Source organism: Poecile atricapillus, chromosome 3 (genome assembly GCF_030490865.1).
Source record: "Poecile atricapillus isolate bPoeAtr1 chromosome 3, bPoeAtr1.hap1, whole genome shotgun sequence".
Lineage (NCBI taxonomy): Eukaryota > Metazoa > Chordata > Aves > Passeriformes > Paridae > Poecile > Poecile atricapillus.
Genome location: NC_081251.1, coordinates 34,455,863 through 34,471,209, shown reverse-complemented (window position 1 = coordinate 34,471,209; position 15,347 = coordinate 34,455,863). Strand labels below are relative to the sequence as shown.

General features: G+C 38.8%; 1 protein-coding gene across 1 annotated transcript in view; it reads left to right on the top strand.

The window, feature by feature from the left end:
* The window catches only part of UBE3D (ubiquitin protein ligase E3D), an 85,065-nt gene extending 73,700 nt beyond the window's left edge, over nucleotides 1–11,365 (top strand). The window contains exon 10 of the mRNA XM_058836844.1: nucleotides 11,229–11,365. Coding sequence (XP_058692827.1) covers nucleotides 11,229–11,249 — 21 coding nt within the window. The 3' untranslated portion in view covers nucleotides 11,250–11,365. The remainder of the gene's footprint in view (nucleotides 1–11,228) is intronic.
* Nucleotides 11,366–15,347: the final 3,982 nt, after the last annotated feature.

The window sequence follows — 15,347 nt, the reverse complement described above, 5'->3', positions numbered from 1 at the left end:
AATCCATTCTATGTCATGCTCCCTCTGCCCCCTCCTCACATCTTACTGGTATTTCAAATCATACCTCAGGTAGCATTTGGGTTTGGTATGTTGAGAAATGGGTGTGCACACAGGAGATGGCCACGTCTGACACCGTGGCAACATTGAGTATGTGACAAGATATCCCAGAAGTTTCAGCATGACATCGCAGTGTGCTCTGCTCCTGTAGCATTTGCTAAGGGAGATTCTTAGAAACCCAGTTAACATTTGTGTACTGGTTTCTATGATGTAACTAACTATAAACATTGCAGGATGTGAAGAGAATAGACCATTTCTTGGCTTTCCGAGCTTGGTAGATTTTTTAGATCAACAACGTAACAGCTTAGACACAAAAGCACCTCCCCTGCCCACGGAGGTGTTTGAATCACCATCCCTAGATGTGTTTAAAAAAAGACTGGTTATGGCACTCGGTGCCATGGTTTAGTTGAGGTGTTAGGGCATGGGTTGGACTCTTGAAGGTCTCTTCCAACCTTGTGATTCTGTGAATTCTGTGAAAAATTAAACTGCAATTATAGCCTCCAGGCCAGCAGTAATTTAGAGTATTAACCAAAGTGGTTGGCTTTTCTTGTGGCCTCTTTGTAAAGCACTTTACCACAGTAGTTATTAATAAATCTTTTCCTAACAATCCATTTGAAGGCAGAGCATGTGACCTCTGGTGCTGCTCTATAATATCCCGTGTCAGTTTCACCTTATTATTGGGTTTTCTAAGCTGTTTCAGTGTAAGAGATGAGAAGGTTGTCTTATGATTGGCCTCAAACAGGCTCTGAACAGGGGCCTAAATTTGGACAAAGAGAGAAAGACTGATTTTCACTAAATTAAAATTCAAAGATGCATTGACCTACAACATAAATATCTAATGTCTCTGGCATCTTGCAAGTGGAGAATCCTGAAGATAACTGTATTGCTGTTACACTGGGTGTTAAGGAGAGTGTGAGAGAAACCCAAATAATTTATTTGGTTGATGCTTGTGTGATAGCCTTGTTAATGCACCCAATTTGCATCTCTTTTATTTAGTGCAAATGCTTGCCTAGACTTCAATTTGTAGCAAGATATACTGCTTTTTCCTCCTTTCTTCTTAGGTTTCCTGTTCAGTTCCTCTTTCTCTTTAGCTTTCCACCATGTTTCTTCCAAACCTGAAATAATCTTAGCCTGCTGTTTTACTCCTATAAAGGGCAAGGGAGTCAAGGGGAGAAAAAAGACAAGAATCATAAGCAAGGAAAGGCATCTCCAACCAGGCCCTGAAGGGGATTCTGGCTTCTAGATTTTACCTGCTGCTGCAGCTGGGAAACAAATAACTTTTTGTAGTAATCTTGCTTTCCTGCAGAAACTGTGAGCAAGACTTTATCTCCTACTGCAGTATATCTGACATAGTACAGGCTGGAGGTAAATCCTGATGAAAGGTGTATTGTGTAGGTTTAAGGGAGAAGGATTGATTGGAGTCAGAAAAAAAATGTTAGGGGTAGTGGTTAAAAATAGGAGAAAGATGATTTAAGTTACCATGGGGAATGATTAAATAATAATAGGGAATACTAGAGAAAATATTAGTTTATGGTGAAGGGATCATTCAACCTGAAAACTAAGCTGGTAATAGAAGAATATATTATTCATTTTTCTGGTTTGGATGATGCAGCACCTGAAAGTCACCCTTCTGTTTTAGAGTGTGCTGCAGTACTTCATGGTTAAAAGGAGAGGAAAGAGAGGAAAGGACACATTTTCCAGCTTAGAATCCAGATGTGTTACTGTGTAGTAAAGACCTAAAACCAGTTCTTCTCTTTCACATATGTTAGCACTTCCCTCTCTTCAAGTCATAATAGGATTGAAATAGAGTAAGAGGGTATTTTGGTGAGATAGGATGCTTCATAAATTTTATTGCAGAGAATACCACCTAGGAGCATCTAATTGAGAGCAACAGCCATGCAAATGAGCAGAACATCACACATCTGGGTAAATCAGCATCTAAACAAAGAAGTATCAGCATAATTTTGAGAGAGAAGATTCACTGTTAAAGAGAGGTTATGTGGCCACTTAGCTGACCTTATTTATTCTCTCTGGAATTAGGTACAATTCACTTGCTTCATCGTCAACAAAATAAATCCATATATTTCTCTGTTTAGACCTTTGTTTTATAAGACAGCAGACTATTCATAATGCCTTGTTCAGGGCTTTTTTCATCCTCATCTTCAGTGCCAAAATACTATAAAAGGTACAGCTGCTGAATGCTGCAGCAGCACCAGTGTGTCAGTTCTTTCCCTTTCTAGGGAAGTTACAACAGTGTATTATTGATTCTGATCAATAATGAAACAGATTCCCAAGAGTGCAGAGCAATCTAGTGGCATGAGAACTGCAAAAACAGAGCAAAGGCTTAGAGTGACACAGCTTTCAGAGAATCATACAGGAGCAAGTCCTGCCATGACAGCAGACTGTGAGTGTGGAATGACCCACTGGAATTCAGGGCTTGGAAAGTGTGGCAGGCCCACCCTCCTCCAATTCAGCCTCATGACACACCTTTCAGCAGGGCTAAGAAGTTTTTAGAAGCTGCATCATATGTTTCAGTTTGGGCTGCCAGGCATTAATTTCTTCGTGTCTCTAGGATACTTGCATGCAGTTCATTGACACAACAGCTTGCAGTGCCTCGTTTGTTTTAGGTTAACCTGTGTTTCACAACTGCCCATGCATATATCTGCTTAGACACATGGTTTTCTGCAGCGGTTTAAAACCACCTGATGCAGAAACGTATGTGCTGCTCTGACTGCATGATTACTTTTAAGTTTGGAGTGTGGTGATTACTACAGTAAAAACCAAACTTCATCTGGGGTTGACTAAGAAAATCCTAAATTCCATGGGGTTTTCAGCTCAGTTTGCTTTGTATCAGTAATTAGAATGCAACATTAGTACCCAGTTACACCCCCTGTTATAGTTTACATCCAAGAAAGTGTATGTAAGACTAGCAAAGGTAAGTAATACTGCTATTTCTGTGCCTGTCTTAATGATGGGTATCACAAGAAGTAACGTCTGCCATGGAAATAAAAATAGTGCAGGCTAATGAGGAAGGGTTGGCAGAAAAAAAAAAAAAAGCAATGAAGTTCTGGGGCTTCTAGGTGTAAAGAAACAAAAAGATTAATAGCCATCTCATCCTGAAAGAAAACAAACCCAAAAAAACTTTTCCTTTTTTCACACAAAGAACTGCTTGATCTAAAATTTTAAAGAATGGCTTGTCTTCATATCAACTGAAAACATGCAGAGATTTATTTTCTACTGTTTTTGCAACTGCCAGTGTTGCAAAAAAAACAAACCCAGTGGTTTTCTCTCTAAAGGTTTGGCAAGTTTCAGCATGCAACTGTTAACAATAGCAAAGTGATAGCTTGCAGTACACATGCACAGCCTGGTACTTTGGAGGAATCTCTTGCTTTTTCCTCATGTATCTCTGTCACATTTCAAATCTAGCTTCATTATTATAAGAAATTAATACTTTAGGACGGATTAGGTTGAAAGAATGCATGCTGATTTATAGATGGGTTTATTTCTTAAATCCTAGAGATATATTATCAGATTGAGAAATCATATTTAAAGAAGGAAACGCTTGCTTTAGTTGAAATTAATTCCACTAGAAATGGAAATCTAGAAATCTAATTCTCTTTCTGCTCAGTTGTTTTGGTTGTATTTCACATTTTCTGCAGCTTGGACAGAAGTGATTTATCAGAGTGGTGTTCTAATCAGTTTCTTCCTGCATTGAAGACTGGAAAGCCCTCAGATGTACAGTGCCTTTCACATTGTACAGCAGAGGACTTACCTTTCCCCAGCCTTCTCCTAGGAGTTCTGGGGAACTTTAGTCTTCAGATGAAAGGTCTGCTGGGGCCAGGTCCTTCCCAGCTTTCATTGCCACTTCTCTTCCTCTGCTTCTCTGGTAACATAACACTGACCAAACTTACGTTTCCCGTAAGACCTTAAAGCTGTTCTTGAAGCACATACTCATTGAGATGTGAAATTCCCTGCAGATGTATCTGCCAAAAAATGACCTTGACATCTTGTGGAGTGAGTGAGGTAAGAGTCCTTTACAGAATGTCCCCTCCTCAATACCCAAATCTGAGCCCTGGAGGGGTTAGTGGGTCAGACTGCAAAGCCACCATTCCACGTACCTTTGTTCTTCAACCCAATTTGCAGTGTTTTAGTATGTCAGGATAGCATGGTTCCACAGTCTGTGCTGTGGCTGTTGGCTTCATTATTGCCTTCATGACATAGTCCTGTGCAGCACAGTGCTGCTGTGTTTGGCTGAGAGAGTATTCTGGATGTATTTTAGTTTCTGTCTCCTTTGGAACCTGAGCGTGATAGTCATGAACACTTTTAGATTGACCCTATACATTAGTTTTGTTATTTTATTAAATGTTCTAAACTTGGCTTGTACAACTGTATCTATTCTGTCAATCTGTAATATTGTAGTATTGTTTTAGTGACCCTTTCAAAGGACTCATATTCCTCTAGAGACATTTTTGTTCAAAAACTTTTTTCTATAGTAAAATATTTAAGACATACCAACCTAGTGGTATGAAGTTACGCTGCTATGAGCACAGGCTGATGTTTGCTTGGTTTTCTTAGACCAAAAATGCAAAAGAAGGGTAATTAGATAAAACACTTTTTAATGTTCTGGTGCATACTCAAAACTAGACTTGTCACTGCATGCCATTTAAAGCATGTTGGGGTACAATTATTGTTGACATGGTGTGTTAAGTGGCTGCCATTGATGGGCTGTGGAGGGGATATTAGAGCAGCCAAGTCTGCTTACATGACCTCCATGCCATATGAGAAACAGCCACTGAGTGACCCAAGGTCACTATTATCACAAGAGCCTGGAGTACAGAAGAGTACAGTAGAAAAAGAACTAACCATCAGTGTAACAGAGGACACCTTTTCTGCTGGAGTGTAGCCAGTGAGTTTGCAGGCTGCCAGGAGCCCCTATGGGGCAAAGTAAATGCTATACTGTCAAGGTAGGCCCATCTCTGTCATTGATAGGTTTGATCATCTTGGAGGTCTTTTCCAACCATAATGATTCTGTCTTTGGCTCCTCTCATTCTTCTAGTAGTGAACATGCTGCTTTACTCTCCAATTTCCTCTAAAAATGCCTTTGCTGTCCCCAAAAAGCTGCTTCAGAAATCTAGGGGTAATATGCAACAGCTTGGAAACATCCAAATCTGGAAAAGACAGCTGCTTTTTTATGGGTCTCTGGATTCAGTGGGAGCAAGTGTAAATATAGCAGTTCATGTTCTCTCACGTCTCTGCTCATCTAATGCCATCTGCTTTGTGTCCATTCATTCACACTGGTGCCAAAATGTATTTCTGGAACAGGGTATTTGTGCATCAGCAGACTTGATCCCAGATTGTTAGGTGAGAACAAATATATAAACTGTATGGTATGGGTAGGGAGGTGAACTCTTAAGTTTTAATGTGGCTATTAGTAATGATCCATTGCCAGTAGTTGCTAATCCACAGGGTAATGGTAACAGTTATAAGTTGCCATTGCTTCTGGTGGTGGTGCAGGAACGGAAGGAGCTCTGTTTCCCTTCTGGGAAAGGCCTTATTCCTTTGACTGTTCTGTCCCTTTTCAGCACCTATGGCAACACCAAACTTCATGCAGAGTTTATCAGAAATTAAATATTTATAGAGCTGGGACCTAGACATGGTGCAGATGCTTTAATCTTCCCACATGTTGATCTGTCTGTATTTTGCAGGAGTGAGAAATGTGTCAGGCAGGGCTAGGGCCTCAGTCTGCTTATTCATATTGTCTCCGTATGGGTATTAGTGCATTAATAAATATGGGGATAAGGGATATGTAGATTCAATTGTATTCATACAAACATGTTTATATCACTTTCTCTGGTTCTTTTTCCAAGGTAGAAGTGCCTATGTATAGGGCATCTTGACTATAATATAATTGCAACCACACAAGCAGTTGTACTAGCTGTAGTTATTAAGGCCTAAGCCATAACATTTAGCACTAGCCATAACATTTGTAGCAATACAAATCTGAATGTGAATCAGATTGGGCTGAGGCTTTGAGTATATGTTATCTTTCAAATCCAGCTGTACATGTGGAAAAAACCCACTATTCTCAGCTTTTCACTCTCATTTCCATCAGAGATTTCTCTCTCCCCTGTGATATGCCAGCAGAATTGTTTGTGCAAGCCCTTCCTTCTTCTAGGATAAACCCATCCATTTAGTACAGACCAGAGGGCAGAATTTGGTGTATCAGTCTGATTTCACCAGACACTAGGAGAAACTCTCAAGTGGTCTTTTGTGGGGAGAGAGGCCTGGTAACTTGCAGCAGAGACACCATGAGCCTGTGAGATTAGTATCATCCAGTCAGCTGGATCTAGGAGCAGAGGTCTGCCCACAGCTGTCCTTGTCTTTTTGGGAAGGTTATTCTCTTCTGTGCACATGGATGGCATGGCATTGCTTGATTACCTGTCAGCCTTGAGTGGAAATAAATACAGCATTTGATGTTGATTGTAGGCTGTAGCCTTGCTGGTGTGTAATCAACGTTTCCTCTGCAGTCGTTTCATCACGCCTGATTTCACACTAGCACATGTGCAGGATTAAAGTGTGGGTATCTGTCTATGTACAGACTGTCTGTTGCAGTAGATATGATTTAAGATAGCCATGTAAGTTGTGTTCTTCTAAAACACAATGAAGCATTATGAACTGTGTGTGGTAGTTTAAAAATTGGTCTAATGTTCAAAGAAGACAACAGTAAAATGTCTTTTACACGTTTAAGCTTCAGGTTTGAGCTGAGTGGTATTTTATTCCTTGTTGTGCAGTGGAAAAAACCACAGCAGTCATATTTCAGGAAGCATTCAGAGATTTAATTTCTTCTGCTAAAACTGAAGCATACATAACTACTTTCAACCCACTATTTTCCTTTATAATTATGCAGGAGTAAACAGAACTACAATTCCCTCTCTAAAACTGAGAAGAAATTCTGTGTCTTTCGTTTAGCTCTTAGGAGAGACACAGATATTGAAAGTCATTGTTTTTAAAAGTCATTCACCTTTGAGAGACATTCATAGGGATTTTTATGCACCATTCACTTGGACTTCTTAAAAGAGAAGGACATAAGAACAGTTTCAAAGCTTGTGTTACAACATGGGACTTTTGGAACATTATTTCCTGTTTTGTGGAAGTAAGGATCTGGCTCCTGTTCTGGTTCTTGCAGGTGATTCAAAGATTGATCTGCTTTTTCCTTGCTTAGCTGATTTGCAGATTGCATTTCTTTAAAATATGTTGTTTAGCTGCTTCTATCACTCTCCTGCTCCTTTTATAGCAGTCATCCACTCTGCCAGCTCACCTAGTGTTAGCACTTGGTAGAAGAGATTTCTTTTCACCACCTTCAGCCACCTGGAACCACCTTCTTTTATCTCTAAATTCCTTACATCTCCATAGTTTCAAAAATGTTTTCAGAAGTTGCACCTGTTTTCTTTCACTTTTTACTCCTCAGTGTTTGGACATATTTCACTTGACCAGGTTGCTCATGGCAAGTGGAATTTGAGCTAGATAATCTTTATGGTCTTTTCCACCCCAAACCACTCTATGATTTTCCTGAGAAAGCCAAGAGAGCACATGTTCTAAAATTGAACATCACTACCTGGATTTCTTAACTTGTCCTGACTTCAAGAGATTTTAATAAAGTTGATGCTGCTTTATTGTTTACCAAAAGAATGATTTTGTAAGATATATCTATCATTCATATGGTGCTCTGGTGCTCCCTCTATATTGATCTCTTAAAATACTTGAAAATGTGGAGTTTATGTTTGTTCATTTGGTCTTGGCACCTTCTGGCTCTGTGGAAATTAATGGGATAGCGGGCTGAGATGCACTTGATACTCTGTGACAGAGTAAGATTAATCTTCAGAAATAATTGAGAGGAAAGGAAGAAAACAATGTCTCCTGTCATAGAAGTATGGATGGCAGAGTACATAAATTGTTCTTAAGAGTGGATTAATACTGTCTATCCTGAGTGCTTAAAGAAGGTGACAATGTGCTGAGGTAAGGTCAATAAAAAACTGATTAGAAAACTGACTTTTATTCTGAATTTGGTAATAAACCTTTGTAGATGAGATAACTGTTTGACACATTATTTTTCTTTCAAAATGCAGTCATAGCAGTGAAATACTGGATGTGCAGACTTTGCTTAAGGCATTGCTACTAAAGCTGAAAGAAGCTAGTAGTTGTCTTTCTTGTAGAGAAAGTATCCTAATAGATGGAAAACTGGGGTAGAACCATGTTGTCCCATTTTCCCAACCTATAGTAATTCATTTATTATGTAGAACATATAGTTTACTGCTGTTTAGATATCCAATTGCATCTACAGTAACAGTATAATAAAGGAAAATTTTATATGCTTCATATTGAACTTTGGATGGATAAGGTAAAACTTCATAAGTGGTTTAGTTTCAGTTGATGTTGTTCTCAAGTATTTTCATGGGTTGCAGGTGTTTTTTAAACAGCTTGATTTGCATTTTTTTTTTTTGCTGGCATGTCAGCTGTAGGGATGATCTAATGTGCTCTTTTCATTCACATTGGTAGTAAATATAAACACAGACAGTGATAAATTATTACTTCTGTTGCTTTTCAGTTTATTGGCCAGTAGGAGAGCCTAGCAGCCCAGGGAAGCATTATGTTGCAAATAACTCTCTCAAAGGAGAAGAAAAGTGTATTTCATGCATTATAAAATATAGCAAGCAGTCAAATTAAACAAATATATCCACTCTAATGGCACTTCAAAACTGTGTAGCAAAGGAGTCTGAAATCTCAGGTAGAAAAATCTGCTTAAAATTTTGAGTCTTGTGTATTGAGATAGTTATTGCTTTTCTTGATTTTTTCTATTTTTTTCCTTGCAATGCAAGGACAAGTCTCCCACATTGTTAAAGTCAATGTGAATTTTGTCTTTGATTTGACTGGTGCCAGGGTTCCATCCCTAGCCTGTACAACTTATGGCTCTTCCACAGAGGTAAGATTTTATGTTTGCTTATAATTATGTAAATGTCTCTATTCATCTAAGCAACTAAATCTTGAGAAAGGTGACAAGCATATTGATTTTGCTTTCAAATTTTGTCTTTGAGGGTGGGAGTCTTTGGCACAGCGGAAAAATTTCCCTGCATGATGAGTAGTCTCTGGCTTTTACAACACCCCTTGGTTCAGCTGACAGAAATTATTTTGATGTAGCAGCTTACTGCTGGAAAATGCTGATGGAGCTGGAAAAAAAACAACTCTATGGGAACGTGTCAGTGTGATGAGATTTGCATGGGAAAGCAGGCCAGCTTCCACCCTGGCCAGCCAGCTGCTTGCTGGCAAGGTTCACCTATAGACATTTCTGAAAATGTATGTTCTTTTAATCATAGAGTCATAGAATGGTTTGGGTTGGAAGGGACCTTAGAGATCATCATGTTACAGTCTCCCACCACAGGCAGGGACAGCTCCCACTAGACCAGATTTCTCAAAGGCCCATCTAGCCTGGCCTTGAACACTTCCAGGGATGGGGCATCCACAACTTCTCTGGGCAGCCTCTGCCAGTGCCTCTCTGTCCTTAAAATAAAGAATTTCTTCCTTATGTTTAATATAGGACATGAAAATTTTTGTTTGTGAATTCCAGTTTGGAAGAAGAAAAGAATGATTTGGAAACATGGAAGCTTTCAGGGATCTCAGTTCTGTTGTCTGTGCAAACTCTTTTATGCAGTAACTGCAGTTTTCTACTGGGTTATTGCTGTTAGTCTTGGAGCAGCAAAGGAGTGTTCAGGAAGTGAGTGTGCATGATTTGTTTTCTATTCTTATCTAAGAATTGTTATCATGTCCCATTTATGCCTTGTAGCTGTGCTATTTAGACATGAATCCTTTGTGGGACTGATTCCCTGAGAACCATCTCAGATATGTTAAAAATTGCTTCCTTTTTTTTGCATCCTTTATAGCAGACATATAACTCTCTCTTAAACATGCTTTGGGCACAGGATCCAAAAGGAGTGTTTTAATTTGATTGTATCTCCTGTTCTGAATACTCACTGATATTTTATGCTTGCATTCAGTTCCTTCTGGTTGATCGTGCTTCATGAGTTCTTTAGTCACAGCATCGAGCAGAGTGGTAATTGAGGGTCAGCTCTGAAAATCCAAAGTTGTAATTGATGGTTATTGTAATCCTCACTTAAGTGACTGTTGAAAGGTCTTGCAGAGAACAATGAGGAAATGTCTGTCTCAGAAGTTCTTTCCTTGTATGTTTTTCATCAGACAGGAGAAACAGGTTGTATCTTTTCAGAAGACAGTTGTGTAACCTGATAGTAATTTTTCTTTTTTTCTTCTTGTGTTTTTGTGAAGACATCTGTACTTCTGTTTTTCTGTCTTTGTGATCAGCAGAAAATATGTGAAGCAATCTCCTTGGCAGATAAGAATCTGGACGTGTCATTTCCAATCAGCTAACTTAACTTTCTGCATTAGTATCCTGCAGATCCTGTAGAAGGCTAAACAAAACCAAAACCATACAGGAGAAACTGCTGCATGCATGTGACCAAGAAAAATGAGTTTGGGACAGCAGAAATCCTATAGGTCTCTGGTATTTGATAGATCACCTTCCCTGTAAATAGCTGTTAGACAGTTCACTTAGTGCACTAAAGAGAAGAGGTACATCATTTGCTATCTCCTGATCATATACAAGTATTTTTCTTCTTCCCTCGGGTAGGATTTTGGTTCCTGGTTATTTCAAAATATAAGGCATTTTTCTTTATGACTTTGGACTTTTCATCATGACTTTGGAATCAGGATTTGACTTACAGTGACAGCACTGTTCTAATATTTGGACAAAACAGGGAATGTATCAAAGATTTAATCTAAGCTGGTTTCAAAATACTATAAAGTAGCCTTTTAAGTTAGATGAGATAAACATTCTTTGTTATCCTGGGGAAAAAAAAAGTTTCAGCTCTGCAGCACAGGCAGTGCTTGAGCAAAAAAAAGAAAGTTTGGGAATTTTTAGGAGACATGTTAGGTAGAGAAGAGGTGGAAAATAACAAATACAGCCTCTGTTTTCTCATTGCATTTGTGTGTTATTAAGTAAAAATATTATTATAATATATAATTTCTGTTGATACAAAGAAGCATCTTTGTTTTACCTGCAATGTTGAAACTAACCACAGTATCGTTTTTGGTTCCTTTTATAGGTTGCCTTTTTGAAGATGTGAAGAACAAAGGTACCTGTGTTGAAAACTATTGTTAGATTTATTTTCAGTAGAAATGTGTACAGTTAACTTCCAACGGTGGAACTTCTAGAAGAAAATCTCCACGAAATACAAAAGAAAATGGGGTGGGGTGGGTGGGTGGGTGCATTCTTCATATCTGTGTTTCAAAACCAAAGACAGACCTGTCTTTTGTATCCAATGCATTCTTAGATGTCATTCTAAGAGTGACTTACCTGTCAGTCCTATGACATCCAGCTGGGATGACTATTATGATACCAAAGGTACTTCACTACCAGAAGGAAATTCCCTGTGTATCTTCTACTACCTTTACGAGTGTTTCATAGCAAATTTATATATCCTTAGAGAAGTTCACAACTGGTAGCAAATATTTTTAAATGGCATGGATACTAATGTGAGTTCTTTACCTTCTTTGTTCTGGTGAAGTTAGAGGCCCAACTTTGAAACATAAAATTCTGGTTTTTTGTAAAACTTAAGTGTTTATCATGTTTATTGTTTCTGCATTAAGCTTTGTTAATGTAACAGAAAGTTTGTTTAGTTTTGAAGTGTGCAAACAGTTTACCTCTCTGATTGAGAGTGAAGGAAGACAGTTTCTGCATTCCTACACCATATGTAGATATAAAAAAAAAATGATAATGTTTTGGAGAATAAAGATTTTATTGTTATTTGGAATAATTATTACTATTATTTCAAGGAAAGTTAACATGCCGTTTACTCATTATGTGATCCTAACATAGCAAGTGAGCCTACAAAGTGTTGGACTCCTCAGTTTTACACATCCAAAGACAAGGAGCTGAGGTCTCACAGCACCCACTCTGGATATAATTTTTCTGTTATTATTTTAGTTTTCAGTATTGAAGGATGAACAAAATTATTCTGACTTTTGTATTCAGGGACTAAATTATCTAGCTCCAAGATATTTTGTCTATGCACCAATGTTGAGTCATTTTATGAATAAAATATTTTTTCTAAATTAGTTTACCATTTGTTCTGCCTAATTTCTGTGACAGTTTCAGCTTCCCAGAGTATGACTGAGCAATTTGAAGAAGGAAATAATTCATATCACACCAAAATGTTCCAGCTTTAAAATCTTTTTCAGCCTCTTTAAATGACCCCTGTTCTTATTTTGCATGTATGGATCAACCTTCTTCTTAACAGCCCCTATGGTACTGTGGTTGTGGCTCCAATATCAAAATTTTGACTATAGCTGAACTTTCCCTTATTTCCCTCTCTGCAGCCACTTTCCCCAGTAAAGGGGCAAGAAGTTAGTGGGGGATCACAGCAGGGACAGCCAAACTAAATTGGCCAAGGGGATATCCTGTACCATACAGCATCAAACACAGCAGTGAAAGTGGTGGTAGAGGAAGAAAGGGAGAGCGGGGTGTCTTCCGAGTTTGTGGTTGCTCAGAGAATACCTGAACATTGGTCTGTTTGTGGGAGGTGATGAGTTACTGCCTTTGCATAGATTGGTTCAATTTTTGTTTGATTTTTTTTTTTCCTCTTCAGTTATTAAACGGTCTCAACTCACAGGTTTTCTTGCTTTTTTCTTCCTGTTCTCTGTCCCATCATGCTGGTAAAGAAACAAAGGCATGAGTGAGTAGCCAGATTGGTGCTTACCTGCTGGCCAGGGTTAACCCACTGCAACTGAAAGCAAAGCTGTAAAATCCCCAAAAGAAAAAGAATAAATCTCTCTGTTCTAGCTGCCCTCCCATTTGGGGACATTTTCCTCTCCCATGTTCTCAAATGGCCATAGTTACCTGTCTGTGTCTACACCAGCAGCAGGACAATTTGACACATTTAGTGTTGTTTTTACGTTTCCTTGATTCTGGCTCTGAGCCCTCTACTGACATTTAACTACTGAAATCACTGGAAAATATCAGACCATGTATGATAACATATCATTTTCTCAGATGTCTTTCCATTTGAAAAAAGATTGTTTTGGTCATGTTCAGAAAATAAATGATCATATGCTCTCCCAGGAATCAGGCAATATATTATTCAGAACTGCTGTTTCTGAAGACAACTTTATTGGGTCTTTTTTCTCCTCTCATATTTCTTGTGTTGCCTTTCCTACTGAGCCAGTAGTGGATGTGAGGTTTGACAGCTTCATTTGACACTTTCTTGGAATCTCTCTGCTTTATAAAAGCAAAACTTGGCCTTTGTTATCTTTGCAGTGAACCATGGACTCCTATAAAAAATGGACTTACGTTCAGAAAGACTGTTGAGTTTCCCCTCACAACTTCTTCCTTGACCCTTGACCACCACTGCTCTTGCCTCCATTTCTCTCTCTGTTGAATAGCATGACATTTTATTTTGTTGTTTGCTTATTAACATCAGCATTTTGAGAAGTAGTGTAATTGCAAAGTACAATTAGTTACTGGATTATTTGCTTTGCATCCAGAGTTAATGGTACATCTTAGTCTAGCTTAAAAACCATGTTTGGGTACAACCATAACAGAAAGTTTGTTTAGTTTTGAAATGTGCAGACAGTAGCTCCATGAAGATGGAAAAGCAAGCACCAAAGTCGGGGCTGGCCTAGAAGCTGTGCCCTTACTAGACGTTTGGCCCTTCTTATTGCTTGCCCTCTCTCCCCAGCATTTTCATCTTTCAGTCTGCATTTCTCACTGCAGAAGCTATAAAGCTAATTTTTGCTTTCTGTAGTGCCAAGCACAATGTCAGTCCTGAAGGTAAAATAATTAACCAGTGATCCCAACCTGCATTAACTGAGATGTGCTTCCTTTCCTAATGTGGTTACCACTATATGGCACCAAGCAAATATTAAAAATGTTAGCTTTAATTCTAATATGTTATTGGATAATAAAGCTGGCTATTGCTGTGGTGCAGAAAACATGCCTGTCCATCAGACCAATACTGTACTTGCCATTAGCAACAATAGACAATAATATTATTGCTGTCATTAATGGCTCACAGGACAGTTACATTTGTGTCAGTCTTGCTGTTTCTTCTTAAACAGGGTGACCATTTAACTGGAATAGTAAATTGGCACACCAAACTGAGTCCCAGTGGGGTTCTTTTAATTCCAAAATAGGGTGGCTTTTTCACTTTGTTTAAGTCCCTCCTAGATTAGGTTAGGATAAAATGAATAATAATAACAAATGCCTTATTCAGGGGGCTGTACTGGCCTTGCCCTGTGAGTTGGAGGACAAGTTCTAGTTTACCTCCATGTTACTTTTCTGTGTAGCGAAACTTCCGTATATAAGGAACAACTTCAATAAAAATTTACAATAGATGATTCTGCTCCCAAACATTCTGGCTTTAAATGCAAATGCTTTCCAGTTACTTTCTTTTTTGTTTTGCTGCCCTCATCTTCATTCCTCCTGAACATAATTTTGTGGGTTCAATTTTAGACTTTGTGTCCTATCATTCCTCTCCTAGCCACCTGTGCTTCATTATAAATGACAGGTAACTTGCATGCAGTACTGCTTTAGCTCATCAACCTCATTCTTTTTGGTTTACCTCCATGGGTTTTTTGCGACCATTGGATCACTGTCATAGAAGAACTGCATAATCTGCAGATGCACAAATTATGGAGACACTGAGCAAATCTTGTCTTTTGAAACAGCTTCAGTTTATTCATTCAGAGCAGGCTGAATTGCCTCATAGCAGATGCCAGCGAGCATTTTACAGCGTTCACAGAATATCAGGAATTTTGCAGGTCTGCATGAAAATGGCTCAGTAGTAACATCTGTGTCTTTTAATACCTGAGTGTGGCTATAAGTGTTACATAGCATGACATTTTTCTTACTGTGGATAGCAATTGCTGCATCCAGGTCCCACGGTTCTGTGGTTCCATGTTTGGCTGCTGTTCTCTTAACATGGCACTAATGTTAACCTAGTGCCCTTCGTGTCTAACCTTAGTGTCTTAGTGTCTTAGTAGGCAGTAACCCTAACCATAAACCTAACCCTAACCCTAAAATGCTAACCCTAACCCTAACTCAAGATGGCAGCACCCAGTGGTGGTGTGCTTGGGTAGACAACGTGGCGGCACCCACGTGGTCAGGTGATTTGGTCCAATATGGCGGCCATGATGTACTTCCGAAACAATATAATGATGCCCATGTT